The 17,848-nt window shown below is 40.6% G+C and overlaps 1 protein-coding gene across 1 annotated transcript; it reads right to left on the bottom strand.

Moving 5' to 3' along the window:
• Nucleotides 1–7,083: 7,083 nt before the first annotated feature.
• On the bottom strand, nucleotides 7,084–17,305 carry misp3 (MISP family member 3). Its single transcript, XM_067579766.1, has 5 exons — nucleotides 16,206–17,305; nucleotides 13,194–13,219; nucleotides 10,530–12,979; nucleotides 9,395–9,468; nucleotides 7,084–8,200 (listed from the first exon to the last, which is right to left on the bottom strand). Exons 3-5 carry the CDS (start codon nucleotides 12,907–12,909, stop codon nucleotides 8,111–8,113), a joined length of 2,544 nt encoding a protein of 847 aa, XP_067435867.1. The 5' UTR covers nucleotides 12,910–12,979; nucleotides 13,194–13,219; nucleotides 16,206–17,305; the 3' UTR covers nucleotides 7,084–8,110.
• Between the last annotated feature and the right edge of the window lie 543 nt (nucleotides 17,306–17,848).

Genomic DNA, 17,848 nt, shown 5'->3' with positions numbered 1-17,848 from the left:
ACTCGTCTAACGTCCATTCCTCGTGTTTCTTGGCCCAAGAAATTTTTTTCTTATTGGTCTCCTTCAGTAGTGGTTTCTTTGCAGCAGTTCGACTGTGAAGGCCTGATTCACCCAGTTTCAGTCGAACAGCTGATGTCGAGATGTGTCTGCTATTTGAACTCTGAGAAGCGAAGACGTGGGCTCTAATCTGAGGCGCCGTTAATCATTAAATCTCAGCCTCCCTTTCCTGGGGCGGTCCTCATGAGAGCCAGTTTCATTATAGTGTTTGATGGCTTTTGCGACTGCACTTTAACTTCTTGAAATTTTCCAGATTGACTGACCTTCATGCCTTAAAGTAATGACGGACTGTTGTTTCTCTTTGCTTGGTTGAGCAGTTCTTGCCATAATATGGATTTCTACAGCAGTAAAAGAGGGCTGTTTGCTGTGTACCAACACTACCTCAGCACAACAGAACTGACTGTCTCAAAGAAGGCAAGAAATTACACCAATTAACTTTTGATAAGGCACACCTGTTAATTGAAAACCATTCCAGGTGACTACTCCATGAAACTGGTTGAGATATTGCTAATAGTGTGCATCAAGGGAAACAGTAGCTACTTTAAGGAATCTAAAATATGAAAGATATTTTTCCTTTGTTGACACTTACCACATAAATCCGTGTGTGTTATTTCATAGTTTTTATGTCTTCAATATTGTTCTACAACATAGAAAATAGTCAAAATAAAGTAAAACCCTTGAGCGAGTAGGTGTGTCCAAACCTGCATTTATTACATACATACTGTAAATATACCAACCTGCATACGCACATGAATGTGCACATGCACACAAATTTCCCAGATTGAATAAAATTATAAAACTTTTGCTAAAAAATACATTTGCAGAGGTGAATTAAAAGAGGGTAGTGATTTTGTAAATCTGAATTTGTTAGCTTGGTCCTCTCTCCAGATATTAGGCTCTCACCTGAGGACTGTGGACAATGTGCAGGCTGATAAGAGTAATTCACAGATATAATCTGAGGCCAGGCAAGGACATAATGACGTGTCTCACAAATTTTAGCATTCTATGCTGGTACACACGTATAATACTGCGCATAGTGACAGAAAAAGAAAAGGCACAACACATATTGAAATTGGTCTGCTGCAGTTTTGCTAAATATTCTGCAGAGGGCACCGTTTATATATTATTTGAATGTCAAAAACACCCACAGCACAGGACGACAGAAAGAGTTTCATTATTATGCTGAATTCCTTTATAATGACAAAACAGGTTTTGTGTTCAGTTTAACAATGCCGCTCTGACGTGCATGAAGCCAAGCGATCCTGGTGTGTCCACAGTAACACAAAAGCAAAAGTACTGTAGCTTATTTTTTACCATGTGATGATGGGACGAGCGTCACACATAAGGAAATTACATCTGAGCCCTGATGAGTGTGCTTAGACTTCAGTACTGAAAGTGTGAAAGTAAGAAAGTAAAAGGAGATTCACCTCTCTTGTGTTTATATGGTTTTTATGGTGGACAATAATAGGCGTCGTTGTACTTCAGGAAGCAATAGAAAGCCAACTCTATATAATTACTGAATTTTTATTACATTTTACAGTCCTCCATAGCAGTGCAGTGGCAGACATGCGTTTCTCTTTCATACACACAGGAAAAAAAAACAGATATTTGAGGGAAGGGAAACTTAGATAAGTGTTGCTAAAGTGCTTGATTTGTTTTGCTCATATTCATGTCTGAGTCATCTCTTTGTGTGTAGTTACACGCAAGCACACACTGATAATATTTAGCGGTAGATAATGACATTAGGCAGATCTGTTTGAGTAAGAGAATAATGATAAGAGGCCTGAGCAATGTGAGTCCGACGTGCACCCACGCCACACTGGATCGTGGCAGCCTCACCCTGTGTATATCTTTGTGTACATTTGTGACACACTGAATTATGAGTCAGGTTGATTTTAAATGACATTTGCAATCTTGATATTGGTGATAATTGCTCTTTTAATGCCACCTCATGCCGTGTGCCCTGTGTATTAGCTAAAGGAGTGTACGCAGAGACCGAACATGAAGGTGTGTGCTAGAATCTATGACTGTGGGAGGTGTTGGCATTTCATCTACACCCTGGAAGTTTTGGCAGCTGGTTTGGGTTCACAATTTAATTTAATCTGATGCAATGCACATTATGAATTTAGTAAGTTCATTAAAGCCACTGTGGCATGACTAAAGCGAGGATTTAGGCTGGTAGCAATACATCTCAGGTGATTTTCTTTAGTCGCTTATGACAAAGAAAAATCCTGTCACTGTGTCCATTTTCCTGACCACTTCAGACATTATAGCTCAAGGCTCTTTGTCTGCTGACAGTTCAGCCCTCTTTGTCAGTGGCTTCACAGGAACTCGCAGTAATATAAATCAGACAGCCTCGCAGAATAATTCATATTACAAGGGCAAGAGCAAGTGTAAATTATTGAGTGTAATAATTTTCAGTGACATAATCAAGATATGAAATGTGAGAACACTTTTTGAAAATACTTCTAAGTTTTTTTTCACTCTGTACTAAGTGCAGCACTAACGTACTGTATATGGAAAAACAGTCTGACAGCAACACAAAACAAGGGCGACGTTACAGGTACAGGGGTCAGCTCGTAGTCAGCGTCAGAGAAGCAGCTGCATGTATATCAAGTATTTTCAGAGCAACTTTTTAAAATGGTCTAATAAACTGATGACTCGTTTAATTTAAACAGAACAGTACGGAGAGCATCTCCTACTGTAATCAGTGACAGTTTGACTGCTTGATGTTTTAAACAGAAGCAATAATGGATTCTACAAGCTCTGTTTTATAGATAGTAGATATAGTCATGTCATCAGATAGTGAGTCCAACAATATTATTTTGACAATTCAAAAAAATGCCAAGTGGTTTCACTACTTTCCTTTACAAATAGGTTTATTCAATGTTTTTTTGGAATTAAGCATATTTTTTCTTTTCACTTTAGGTATAATATGGTCGTATTTAAATATACTGACACTCATCTCCAGGAGTCTTGAAGCGAGCTGATTTGGAAAAGATTAAAAAGAAATTCTCCCCGTACAGTCTTCATCGCATCTTTTCCAAAATACCACTTTAGGACTCATATTGACAGAATGACTCATTAATAGACACAATTTCATGTTAAGATGGAGATGAGTGCTTGCAGTACAAGACCTGTTAAATATTTCCTCTTCCATACAATAAATAACAGATGGCATAAAATTTGCTGTCATGGGTTTATGTTGATTCTCTGTGACTCAGCTCTGCTATCATTTTATTCCCCCCTTCTCTTGAACATCAAAGCCACAGAACACACACCCACACAAGTATTATGATATGCAAAAGGCCCATATATGAGAAAATCAAAAGAAAAAATCTTTTATTGTCTGCTGACATTACAGACACATATAGAGGTCTGTGTGAATAGCATCAAACATATACTACAGCGTAGCAAGATGTGAAATTGGCCCACTGGTACATACTTATAAAAGTATACTTTCCATGACTTTCTACAAAAGGACTTAAACAATCAGCTGTTTCCTTATTCTTATTATCAACAACATCCTCAGTAACATGAGTGCAGTGGGATAAGTATCCAAATCTTTTACTGATGTGTAGCAATACCACAATAGAAAGTATGACAGTACAAGCAGAAGTCCTGGTTTTAAAATGTTAGTTTTATGAGGCAGGGCCAATCTCAACTCCAGACAGTTTTGGGTGGGGTAGAATAATAATAGTGTTTTTAACTGTTTCCAGTCTGGTTTTAGAACACGTCATAGTACAGAGACAGTTCTCGTTGAGGTTACTGACCTACTGTTGACTGTTGACAGAGATAACTGCTCGATTTGAGTTCTTTTAGATTGAAGTGCAGTCAATCATGGTATCCTCTTACATCAGTTACATTCATATCTCTCCAGCAGAGCTTTTTCTGTAGCTCTACTTCCTTGATGACTCAGTTGAGTTGTGGTGTCCCTCAAGTTTCTGTTCTCGGCCCCCTTCTGTTCTCTATATACATGCTGCCTCTCGGCCAAGTTATTCACGGGCATGATGAGCTTCACCATTACGCTGATGACACTGTTATATCTGTCATTAAAACCCACAGATCTTTGCAGCAAATCATAGAACTTGCCTCTCTGATATTAATGGATGGATGGATGTCACAAAACTTTAATAATTTAATGATGATAAGTTTGAGGTCATTCTAATTTCATCAGCCTTTTTGCTGCTTACGTTCTGTCAAATAATATTAAGCAGACTGCAGGTAATCTAGGGGTAATATTTGATGCTAACCTCTGTTGTTAAGTCATGTTTCTGCCAGTTCAAGACAGTTGCTGATTTACAAAAAGTTGTGCTTTTATCTATTCTTGGCTTGATCATTGCAACACACTTTACTTGAGTATCAGCCAGAGCGCCGTCCACCGTCTCTAACTGGTACAAAACGCTGCTGCTCAACTTATTACTGGAACAAAGAGGCATGATCACATTACCCCCGTGTAAACACTTTTAAACAGCCTGGCACCTAAATACATCCCTGACTTATCGACCTGGTATGTGCCCTCTCGGCCATTAAGATCCGTGGATGGAGCCCTGCTGGTTACTCCCGGGTCATGGTTGGCTACTAAGGGTGATCAGGCATTTGCTATTAGAGCTCCCACTCTATCAAACTCTGCCTGCTGAACTCTGACACTCTCATTAGCTTCTTTTAAATCTCTTCTTAAAACTTTTCTCTTTGTAAAAGCTTTTGTAAATGTTTCTGCAACATAAAAAGTAAAATATTTTGGTACAGTTTTATTTTACAGGGTCTGTAATTTGCTGTAAAGTTTCTGTGTAATTCAATACTAATTGTATGCAAAATAGAGACAGTGTTCAATTGAGACACTTACAATTAATCAGTTTCAATTATTCCAAGTGAAACTTAGAGAGTCTTTTAGTAAATGCATGCAGGACAAGCATACGATTCAAAATACATGAAAAGTTATCAATAATAAATGCATTATGAATGAATGAATAATAATAATTCTAATTTGAGATTTCTTTGAAGGAAATTTGTTTTCCTCCTCTTAATTAGTACAGAATTGATTATTTCTTTACAGGAAAATGTATTATTAAATATATAAAAATGAAAGGCCTGTAAGATAAAGCTGAACTGATATTTATCCATGAAAAGCTGAAGTAGCATAAAATGGCAGAACTCAAGTATACAGAAGTACCTTCAAATTATATTGTGCTTAAATACAGTGCTTGAGAGTGAATGTACCTGCTGTAGTCAGGAAGAGTTCATTTATACACACACAAACACACTCACATATCACACACACACATTACAGTAAATCTAAAAACTACACAATTACATCCCATAGACATCCTCTTATACTTCCGTCCTCTTGACAAAGAGGCATTACAAGAGCAGCGGGTAACACATTCACTGTCTCACACAATGCTGCTTCGATGACTTCGTGCCAGCTGGACTTTAGAAGACCGTGATAATGAAATATCATGGAAATGAGTCTGGAGCTGAGCAGGTGATAGACAGGTGCACAGGCGTATGTTTGGGTCACCAGATCTGAAAAGCAGCCAGATTAGATATCAGAGTGAGAGATAAATTGGTTTGGTTGGTTAGCCGGGACGTGCTGCCATGTTTGATAGTGTGAGCATGAAAAAATAATCTTTGACTCTGACATTATTCCTGGGTAACAAAACAAAGGCTACAAAGTTCATCAGTGCCAAGCTTTAGTGTAGTTAGTATGTAGTGTACAGTAGTTCATTTCAAATATGGTGACAACTGATGCATCACTTGCCCTATATTGAGGCCTTTGGTGATGTGCCATCACACATGGCAACGTGGCAATACAAGGAAAGTTGCCTGGTGAAGAATAAAGCTTATTAATAATTTTGAGGACCTAAATTGCCGGGGCTCCACCATGATATTGTACTGGCGATGTCACTGGGCTGCGTCCAGTCAGAATGAGGTGATAAATTATTCACAGGAGATTGGGAGGTCACTAAAGCGTGGTCTGCTGATCTCACCTACACACACACACACACATACACACACACACACATACACACACACACACACACACACACACACACACACACACACACACACACACACAAAGGTCCATCAGAGCATTTATGCTGCTCAATTCTAGCAAAGAGCATCTTCTGAAGCTGTATCCATGGTGACACATTTCTCTTTGACCACTGAAAGTGCGAGAGACAGCACATACAACAGTTTATAATGTAACATAAATAGTTTCAGTGCTAACAGGTCAGTCTGTGAAGGAGACGGTCCTGGAGACCCCTCGGCCCTCTTGAACAGCTCAAAGAAAGAAACTTAACATTGCATCACATGACTCTTATATAGATTTGCTTATAAACATGATTTTACTTTGATGACAGAAAATTATGCATTACTATTGTTCAGGTTACATAAAATGGACTTGCATATAACAGTGGTTCTCGACCTTCTTCCCGTCAACGACCCCTAAACTGACACAGATTAGACCACAGACTCCCATCTGATAAGATTTTTGCTTTTAGATGTTTTATTACAGAAAGTGTATGAAGCCTGTGACAAAAATAGTCAAATCAATCTAAGCACATATACAATATATGTATAGAACATGAAATATGTCCTTATTTGAGTAATAACAATGCTTTCCCATAATTATAATATTTTATATATGTATATATGTATGTGTATATACATTATAATGAAAATATGCACATGCTCAAGTTGTGACAAAGTAAATGATTACAACTTCATTACAAAAAAAGAAGAAAACACTTTAGAAGGAAAAATTTTGTTGATTTTTCTATTACTCTAATAATTTGTATTTATTTATTTGTTTTTTGGTCTGCGGGACCACAAACACTGATGAAATAAAGCCAATGTCAACACAACACTGTGGGTTAAGATTATAAAGACAATATGGACATGAGCCCAACACTGAATATATTAATGTTATGTCTGATTCAGCTGGATAATTGAGATAATATGCATATCAAGTTTCATTCCAAAGTACGACATCTGCTGCGTCAATTAATAATATTACAAGTCTTACATTACAAGTCTTCTTTTATTAAAGTATTAGGTGTGTATTATGAACCATCATTCAGTTCTGAAATCCAGATTTAAAGAAGGTGCTTTATTGCACTATAATCCACCTTTTAGTAGTGATGAATGAACAAACCAAACGGAACTAGCTATTCATGGATTAAGACAGGTGCTATAATTCAGTGGCCTACATACACTGAATTACCAGTTCATTAGGAAAACCTCAACAATGTGATCCGAAACAATAAGCCTGCAGTAAATTCTCTTTTCAGGGCTATAGTGAGTGTTAATGTCATGTGTTGTTTATGATGCAGTCAAATACAACCCCACCACCAGCTGCAGCCTCTAAAATTCTCTCTGACACAATAAAAACTGAATAGTATGACCACACAAAGATAGGATTTATTGCATAGCTATTGTATTGGATGGCATTAGATTGTAAAGGTGTAATAAACTAGTATATCCGTTTAACACACCCTTAAAAACATAAAACTGGTGGTGACTATTTTTTTTTCATTATGAGATACATTATAAATATATGTAACTGAAACTATTCTCATCAACAAATAATAACTCATTATTATTTCAAAAAAAAAATCCAATGGTAGAGAAGTTCTTTTGGGTCTGAAAATCCCAATCCGACTAAATTTGCATTTCTCTCTTCACCAGTGCAATGCATTATTATTATTATATTTGCCTTTTTACATTCATTAGGCTCAGAGTTTTCCTGTGTTATCCAACAGCACCAGAAGCAGGCCAAGTGCTTATCCACTAATAGATGGTCCCCCTCCTCCTTTTTCTTTCTTCCTCACTGAAGGACTCTTCAGGGTTTTCAGTCCACCACCAATCCTTTTTCCTTTTCCTCCCAATCCACCTGGCCCCTTTTCTAGCCTCAATCCCTGACCTCTTTCTCACTTCACATTCCTCCTCTTCATCAGTGCTCCCTCTTTTTTATGTCACAGTCTTTCAGCCCTCCAACTATGGTCTTCGTAAACCTTCCTCCCTTCCTTAGTTTCCTTAGTTTGCTCTGTCAGTCGTCATCCTCCTCATTGTGTCTGTTGACTAGGCCTGACTCCCAGCGTTGCACAAGAGGAGTCTTCTGTCTGGGGGTCCGGGGACTCTGGAGGAAGGATAAGGGGACAGCAGGAGTGAGTGGTGATATTGTAGCAAAGTGAACGAGGAGGGAGGCATGTCAAGGGAGAGAGGGAAAGAAAGAGAATAAAAGAGTGGAAACATCAGATGTGTGGGAGCAGGAGACAGGACCAATAAGCCAACACAGGAAGAAGAAGCCGAAAGATAAAAAGAGAAGGATGAATTTATTTCCTCCAGAGGACTTCTCTTTAGATGAGCATCATTAGCTCTGTAAGTCAGAGAGAGGTTAATGCGACTGTGATCCAAGGCCATGTTAAGTATGACTAAGTCAACAACTGAGGCCAGTTTCTCCTGCAATCCTTCATTTATTCCTGAACTGTAATCAGGAACCAGGTCGTGTGCAGAAAGCAGATAACCAACCAGCTGAGAGAGAGGAGGGGGGTGGGGTTAAAACGTTGCTAATGCTAACATCAAACTGAGCTGTTCAGCTAAAACCCGGCATATCAATGTCAAACTGAATTACAGAGCGTAAGCCAGAGTGCAGCACTCAACTGTAATCAGAGATACCACAGTTTCAAAGAGATGCGACGCAGGTAACGGAAATCAGTGGGACTGTCAATTGACTTTCTCTCTCTCTCTCTCTTTCTTTCTCTCTCTCTCTCTCTCTCTCTCTCACACACATATGCACACACACGTACACACACACACACTCTCTCTCTCAGGGCTGTTTGCCTCCTTCTCTTATCTATAAAGATAAGCTCCTTACTGTGTGTTCAGTATGTTATCAGATGTTTGTGGCCCATATTTGGAGCAAAAGAGATGCTAACATCCTCCCAAGAGCCTTTCTTCATTGGACCTTTTACAATCCAGAGCAATTTTAAACATGCATTCATATTCATGCCACTGTGAGACTGATTGAACCCCCCCTCCCCCCCTCCCCTCCCAGCTACAGTGCAGTTTATATAAACTCTTGATGATGGTGGAACCTGATATCTTCTTAAGTGCAATTGAGGGAGACTCATGGAGATGATTTGCTTACATTTCCATGTCCTATATCAAGTGTACGTAATAGGTAGGGTTGGTGTGATCATTTATAGAGTGAAATATTAATAGATTGTCATTGTGAGGTTTAGTATTTCTCCTCATGGTTAAACATTCAAGAATTTGTGGCAAGTGGCAGTGCAGAACAAACTGTCATGTTGACACATCAACAGTGACTGACCTCTGGCCGGTGAATCTTTTCTTCCTCAGCCTGGGCTGGGGGCCACACGCTGAACTTGCCAATGGACTGACGTGCTGGAATAGAGAGAGAGAGAGAGAGAGAGAGAGAATAAAATTGGATGAGTGCAGTGAGCAAGACGTATTGAAGTTGTTCCTCTGATTTTGTTTGTGCTCCACACTGCGAGCAATAAAACCTCTTGAATCAAATTAAGAGTGAACGTAGTGAAGCAGCAGGGTGAAATGAGAGGAGACAGAGAGGAATGAAAAGGGAATTAAAGGCAAGAAATATGTTTGATTGGAAACGAACATGGTGAAGTAGAAGCAAAAAGAAGGCATATGAAAAAGATTATGCAACTCATTGTCTATAAGACAATGAGTCATTCACAGTCATTCAAGTCCTGCAGTGGCACACCCTGGTCAGTTTATTATCAAGCTGTTAAGCCTACAATGACTGGTGACACTTTAATTTCTTTGTACACACAGAAAAAACACCTGGAGAGCTCTCTCTGCCAACAAAACACAAACTTATACTCAAGCATACTTGAAATCACACAGAGATTCACTTTAATAACTCTTTCTCTCAGCAGGCTGTAAAGGCAGCACTGTATGCCACATTTAATTTTTGTTGTCAAGAGTCTCCAGGCCAACACTTTATCATCATAAAACTGAAAACAAGTTGTATGCAGTTTTTGAATGCTGGATTAGGATTTCATCTCAGAATTGGACTCCATCGTGCTCTTTTCTTGCTGACACAATAAAGTGTCGGGATAGGACTCTCCCTCACCTTGGATTTTGCAATTAATAGCACAGACCAGATGCTACATTTATTATGGAGTTACAGAAATGTATTTTCTTATTGGCCAGCTTGTGATCTCCAGTGCAAAATTATTGCCCCTAACAGCTAACACTGGTTTCGATAGCTGTTTTGAGGTTTTCCTGACCATGAGAAAAATGAAATAATGCTCTTGCTGTTTCAGGGGGTTTTCATCATCTGACTGCTGATATAAAAATTGCAAACACTCCCACAAGCATCCATACACACAAACACATTGTTTGAGCTTATAGGCACAAGCAGAATCAATTACAACCCACACACACACACTTTTAGCATGGTCGAACACCAGCGCTACACTAACCTGCTGGGGATCCAGTTCCGCCCCCCCTGGATGATGAGCCAGGTAAGTCAGGAACAGCCAGTCCATTCAATGAAGAAGAAGACAACTTGGGACTCTTTCCCTCCATGCTTGATGACCTCCCACTACCTCCTGCTTCTCCCACCCCTTCTTTTGCACCCTCTGTGCCCCCGTACAGGCTGATCCTCTGCTTCCGAAGCTCCTTTTCTCTCTCTTGAGCCTCCCGGATATCCAATTCCACTAAATTCGTGGAGGAGCGCAGCTTGAAAAAGGGGTTCTCTTTGGGTGCCATCTCCTCCTCCTTCTCCTGTTCTCTCTCTATAATCCCACCAGGCGAGACATAAGGAGCTCCAGAGTCGACAGCTGTGACCGCCTCTGCCTCTTGTTTGGCATGGTAGAGCCTCTGTGCTGGGACACTCAGGTTATTCTCTAAGATGACGACCTGGCAGCTCGTCCCCTCAGAGAAGCCTGGTCCTCGGGGAGTCGAAGAAGTGGAACCTCTGCTATTGGCAGAGTTGGGGCTCTGTGAGGGACTCAGAAGATCTAAACTTCGTCTTCTCTCCACATCTGAGCCTCCTACTGTGGATGCCTGTGATGAGATATCTTCCTGGTTCTCCAGGGTCGAAATGTCACTGGCCGAGGACCAGGATGTGGGCTTACTCCTGCTTGAGATAGTCAAGGTTGAGTCACTGGGTTTCTGAAAGGCCTCAAAAAGCTGTTGCCTCTCTTTTAGTTGGCGAACTGTGCCTTTGTCATAGAAACCTGGAACTTTCCCAAGCTTGACCAGATCCTGCTCCCTCCGGGCCTCCTCGTGGATCTCATGCTGCATCTTTTTGCCTGCAAACTCTCTGTCTTTGCCTTGACACTTCTCAGACTTGGCAGGTAGCGGCTGGCTGAGAACAGTTTTCCTTAAAGGCACATCTACATACTCTGGGGAAGTGGGTGGATTTGGAAGCCCTCTCGACCTTCTCAGGCTTTGTTCACGTGCTATGGCCCGTCTGATCTCCCTCTCAATGGGGGTCTCTTTGGGTACAGTTGCAGGAGAGCCTGTAGGGATGGTGGTGCTGCCCTCCAGAGTGCTGCATGGGGAGAAGTCCGCTGATACTCCACTGTCACTCTGGCTATCGTCACACGAGTCACTCTCCATCCTGGTGTGACTGATGTGTTTCGAAGACACACCACAGCTGTATTTTTCTGTCTTCTGCTCTTGTATTTGGTCTGTTTTTGAAGATCTTAACAGTCCTCCACCATGTTGTTGCTCAACCGTCTTGTTCCTTTCAAGTCCACTCTCTTTCTGCCCTTCCTCTCCACCTGTTTCGCTATCTCCCTCTGTCCTTTCCCCCGCCCCGCTGTGCCTTTCTCTCACAGTGACAACACAACCAGAGCCTTGAGAAGCTGCCCCGCCCTGGTTGGATGACTCCATGGCAACGGTTGACAAAGGTGCAGAGCTCTGACTGAACACCTGTTGTGCAGCTTCCTGGTTTGTTCCCTTGGGGGCAGGCTCACATTGGCCTTGGGACAACAGTTCCTCCTGCTGTTCGGTTGAGGTTACTGCAGTCAGGGCTGAAGTTGGGACAATTGAGACATTGGCAGGATTTGAAGATTGGAAAGGCTTGCTTCTGATATCTATTGCACCCTGCTGCTGCTGGCAAGATGTAACATCCATGCTCATTTCCTCTTCCTCTTCACTTTCATCAGCAAAAGGAGGAGAACCAGCTGTATATACATCATCTGACTTGTTCCTGTCAGGGGGAAAATGGTGAACAGTTGAATTTGTTCCATCAGCAGCAGCAGCAGCACCTGATGTATGATTTTCAGGTTCACTATTGCTGAAAACATCTAGTGATAACTTTAGCTGTGCAAGATTCTCCTCTGTCGTCATTTCATCTCCTGTCATCTCCTCAGATGTTGAAATTACCTCTCTATCAACCGGCTCAGTGAGCTGAGATGTCTGTGGAAACATACAGTCTTCTACTGGGTTTGATATTATCTCGACATCACTGATCCACTCAGCAACCTCCCCCTCTAGGCTGAAAAAACTCTCTTTCTCAAAGCATTCCTCTGTTGATAAGGCACCAAGATGAGGTGGAGATGGCAAAGCATCTTCACCTAATAGATTCATGCACTTTTCAGATTCCTCATGAGCCTGTGTTGTTTCTGATAGTTGGGGAGCTAATTCTGTTACCATTTCTTGAGTTTTGTCCTGAGCTCCAGGCTCCAGGATGTCTATGTCCTCTTCAGGTTCTGCTCTGGGAGCCTTTTTATTTTGCAGAGGGGAATTAAGGCTTGCACCCACTTCACCCTGCATCCTGGACTCACTGACCCACTCGTTTAGAGAGTTGGCAGGACCCTGTTCCTGCCAGGCCACAGGCTTTGTTGCCATGGTGACAAGTCTGCTGATGTAAAACTGTTCGGAGCAGTCAGGATGTTCGGCCTCCAGCCAGTCAGTCAGTCTGAGTGAAATCAGAGGGACACAGAGGGGAGTGAGGAATAACAGAGTGATTAACAGAGTACAACAACAAACATCATTATTTCAGCATAGATTAAATTATGAGTTATAGCATCACAGAGGGAGTGAATCAACATACTGTATTTATTGTGACATTTACTGTGCGATAGTTTTGAAATGTGTGCTTTGTTGACATGTTCTGGTTTGTGTTTTCATACCTCCTTCAGCTGGTGTTGCAATTCCACTACAAGTAGAAAGAAAAACATGTTTTAAAAAACACACTTTAAAAAGACAAAGTAAATAATTTGTATTCAGTCTGGTCTCGACATCTGGCATCAGCCATGTTCATCAGTCCTCAACTGCATTGCACTTCTTTTTAGAATTATAATGTCAACTTTAGTTTCCTTTAATGTGCAAACATTTTGCAGCATGGACACAAGCCTTGTTAGAATTGCCCAAAAACTGAAGAAAAAATCTGAACAAATGAGTGTAGAAAGGGCTCGATTTATGGATTGATATGTATGTGACTCATATGCTCTCGCCTTCACCAGATATCAAACAAGACTGAGCGCCTGAGGGTGATTTTGCAGCAACGTGGTGGATATTGATCTCCTCTACTATCATCAAAACAACAAATGATAGAATATCTTTTGGAAACATGCTGTTCATCCCTCTAGTGGAGACATGGAGAATATGTGCCAAGGGGTGTTTAAACTGTTCTGGCTTGTGGTGGCCCAACACCTTACGGAGACGCTTAATGTTGGGTTTTACTTTAATTTATCACCCACCTGTGCATTTATGCAAATAACTGTGTACAGTAGCTGGATTGGAGTAGTAAAGATGCAGTTGTTGCCTGTGATGATTACCACTGCATTTGTGTCCTCTTTTTAAAGCCAAATAGTGAGTGCCCTTCTTATTGTATGACAGGCAGGTTGTTTATAAGGTTGTGCTTGCTAGTAGCCACACATACTGTCCGGCACCACTCTATTCCACCGAGCAACATATAAAGTTTTCTGCTGAACGCACCTTTCTTTAATCAGCTTACAGGCTGGGGAATAGCTCAGTATTACAAACACACACACACACACACATGCACACATAATCTGAAATAACAATAGGATTGTCTGCAGGGTATACCGACTAAAAGGAGAGTCCAGCTCCATCAATATCTCTTTTTGTTTAATACACACACACTTCTCTATTTCAAACTTGCCTGGTATCAATATTGTTGCCCTCTCCATCTCTCTGACACACACACACACACTCACATACTCACAAACCTCTCTGAGCTTTGTGTTCAGCCTGCACCCTGACAAACTCTCATTCCCATCCACTGTGATTCTTGCCAAGCCGCTCTGACTAGGCTGGACTCCAACACTGTAACTGATCATTAAGGGGGATGTAGATCACAGCACCGGGGATGACCATTCTCTGATGGATTGGGATGGATGGAATTATGGACAGTCAAAAAGATAAATAGATAAATAGATAGTTGCCATGTAGATATAATGAGGAGTGACAGTATGACATGGCATGAAGGATGGGGGACACTGTGGTAATAATAATGGTGGAGCATGTTGGCATCATGGCAAAACAACGTGGTGTAATGCGGGTAAATTAGGATGAGAACAGTGAGGGAACATGGGAGATATGTCAGACACTGTTTACAATCAACAACAGCTGGTTTGGGGAACCACTCATCGGCTGCATACCATCACTGTATTTGGGCTGTCATTGGTAAAATTGTGCACTCCACCTGCTGCTGTGGCAGTAAATACCCATTACTGTGTTTCAAGGTTGTTTTCTTCTCTAAAAACATAAATATATATTCAAATAAAACAGCTTGTGTCCTGCTGTATGTCTACACGATGAACGTATTTACTGTATGTTCTGTCATTTAGCCGTTCAGCAAACAGCTTTTTAGAGTGAACTCAGAAATTGCCACTGACTCCATTCAGTGCCCGTTATGAAATGTACTGCGGCTGATGTCAGATTGGCCATTTTCTCACAGAGAATGAGCGAGAGAGGGAATGTCATCGCTGTGTCAGAATGAAACTGAAATGAAGCTCGGCTCATTGACTTGAGTTTGTTAATACTGCACCTTTATATATTCCAGACACGCAAAAAAACCATCTGGAGAGGGTTAAACTGCCGTCAGCCCTGCTGCACAGTAGGTCAAACCTGACCACATCTCGACAGACTCAGTCAAACTCATGCAGTTCATAATGATAGCAATAATATGTCACTCATTGACCAAGTTCTCAACATGAAGTTTCAGTGTGAAATAGGGCATGAAAAGCAGCATTTTGTCACAGTGAGAAGGAGATTGTTGTAACAGTTTAAACTCTGGCAAGAAATCTATTGCAAATCTCTGCTTAAACAGTTTTATTCACCCACACCTGCTGAGTCTGTTGAAATCCTACTGAAAACAAACAAGCTTAAATCAATTAGTACAATGATCCGACAGCACTACAGTGAAACAAAACCCTAATTTATATTGCAGTGTGGTAATGTAATCTGGCTACTCTGATCGTAAACTCTGGCATGGCCTAATGCCATTAGTTTGCCTCAACAAACTAATGGCATTATATATCTAATATGACAGGCCATTTTGTTTTTATTTTCGAACATGCTCAGAGAAAGCTGGCAGAATTTAACCAAAGTTTCTCCAACTCTCTGGTTGGGTGAGTAATGTTGCAAGAGATTGCGGGTTAAAACTGCATTACATAACACGCTCGTGTTTTGCTCATTATCTACAAAGGGGCTCACTTTATCAAAAGAACAGCCAAATCATGATCATCATTAAAAATATATCTGCGACGGGCCTTACAAATAAATTTGCCCTCCTTTTTGGGGTGGGCACTGTCCTAAGGTAGTTTGAGATCTGAGGGCATTTGACAAAAATGCAAATGAATTTAAATAAATGCAGCCAACTTCATCCCTAATTAGAATGAGTTCTGCTGCTATATAATGGATGCTGACATAGTTCTTTGCACATTTTACAGTCACTTACTTTGATATGCTTTAGTCACTGTGGCAAAAAAGTTGTATCAGAAAAAGCAGTCTCTACAGGCAAGACTGTTTAGAATAATTTCTGTAACACAGTTGTTTTCTCTTGTAGTAAGAATTTACCAGACTAGATATTTAATTTATACGAGTGCACAACATTTGTATAAGTTCAACAAACACAGAGCAATTCACAGAATACAAGAATATACAGTTGCACCTACCTGTTAAAAAAATGCTGTGATGCCCTCCAAATAACAGATACACATTTCTGAGAATACACTCTTTTCTTGTTTCAGGTCACTGATTATAAATCAACACAGAGGAAACTCTTTGCTCACAGCTCTATTGCCTCGCTGCCTGCATCCCCTCCCCCCTTGTGCCCACTAACACCCTCAGCATACGACTGTGCACGCCCACATTTGCATATTAAGCTCACTAGCAAACATTCACAAACACATACACAAGAATGAGCATGTGCACATGCACACACGTGTCCTAGAGGCTTACCCCATTGTTGTGGATTAGAAAACGTATAGTACTAATCCAATTAGTGAGCAACACACGTTAATTATCACACCAGGCGAGTGAATGAAAGAACCAGAGGGATGAGGTGGTGATTATATCACCACACGCTTTTTGTCCACTTATATCTGGGTCAAAACTGTGTGTTTGTCACTGAGATTACATTACATTTTTTTTTAAATTACATATTGGTAGGAATCATGTACGCTAGGTACTTGATGATTTTTTGACCACACTAAAAGTCACTGAGTTTAAATTTGTTCAGTTTAGGTCAATATAGCACCAATACAACATTGAGAGTAGCAATCTTTTATTTTCACCCAGTGGTACACACAACAAGCTTAAGCTTTAGCTGTATTGTTTCTTGTACAAAATTATGTGCATATGACATTCAAAAGACACACAAGTTATTAACAGTCAATAACAAAGAGTGACAAGTACGTTTAAAAAGAGTAAAGTAGATTCTCACAAGTTTTAGTTTGGGTAAATAACCCAACAGTAAAATGAAACACTAAAGCTGTATGAAAACAACCCCTTGTCTTCAGCGACTTTATGGGAGGCATTAAACTGGTATTGTGTCGGTGCTATATTGACCCAAACTGGGTACAATTTGAACCCAGTGATTTTTAGTGTGCAGATACAATCACAGTACTGTATTCATTTCTAAGGTAGTCAAATCAAACCATGTCAATTTTATTGGTATAACCCAAAATCACAATTCATAAATTTGAATCAAAGGGCTTTACAATCTGTACAACATACAAGACCTGCTATCCTTTGACTCCCAAATGCAAAAATTGAATCTGAAACTCCTAACAAGATTGCTAAAAATAACAATTTCATATTTACTGAGAGTTAATGGCCAACAAATACAATTATGCAGGTGTCCACATACTGGAGAAAGAAACATTGCTGCATTCCTGTACATCAGGGATGTGTCTGCTAAATGACAACACAAATATATAACAGCAAAAGACATTCAAACAAAATAAATCCCATCATGCCATGCTCTATTGGCAGCATCCAAGGGGTGATTTACGGGGGACATCTCTCCATGCTGAAAAACTTTCATTGTGTACAGTATTATGCCATTACTCAAGCTGTTTAGAGGAATATAAGGAGTGTGGAAACATCTAATCTGCACAAAGCACCCAGTTACATCATGAACAAATGTGCCAAAGTCTTTCATGCCCTCTGGTCCACTGTTTCCTCCTCAGTCTGAGCTGCTGCTGTTGGTTGGTTCTCAGGCTGTTCTGCACAAAGCTCCTTGGTAGGATCCATCACAACGGGTGCAGGCAGCTGCAAACACTTCAGCTGAGCCATGAACTCCTCCATTTCTCTC

This window comes from Thunnus thynnus, chromosome 3, assembly GCF_963924715.1.
Source record: "Thunnus thynnus chromosome 3, fThuThy2.1, whole genome shotgun sequence".
Lineage (NCBI taxonomy): Eukaryota > Metazoa > Chordata > Actinopteri > Scombriformes > Scombridae > Thunnus > Thunnus thynnus.
Note: the sequence above shows the minus strand (reverse complement) of the source record. Positions and strands in the feature narration are given on the sequence as shown.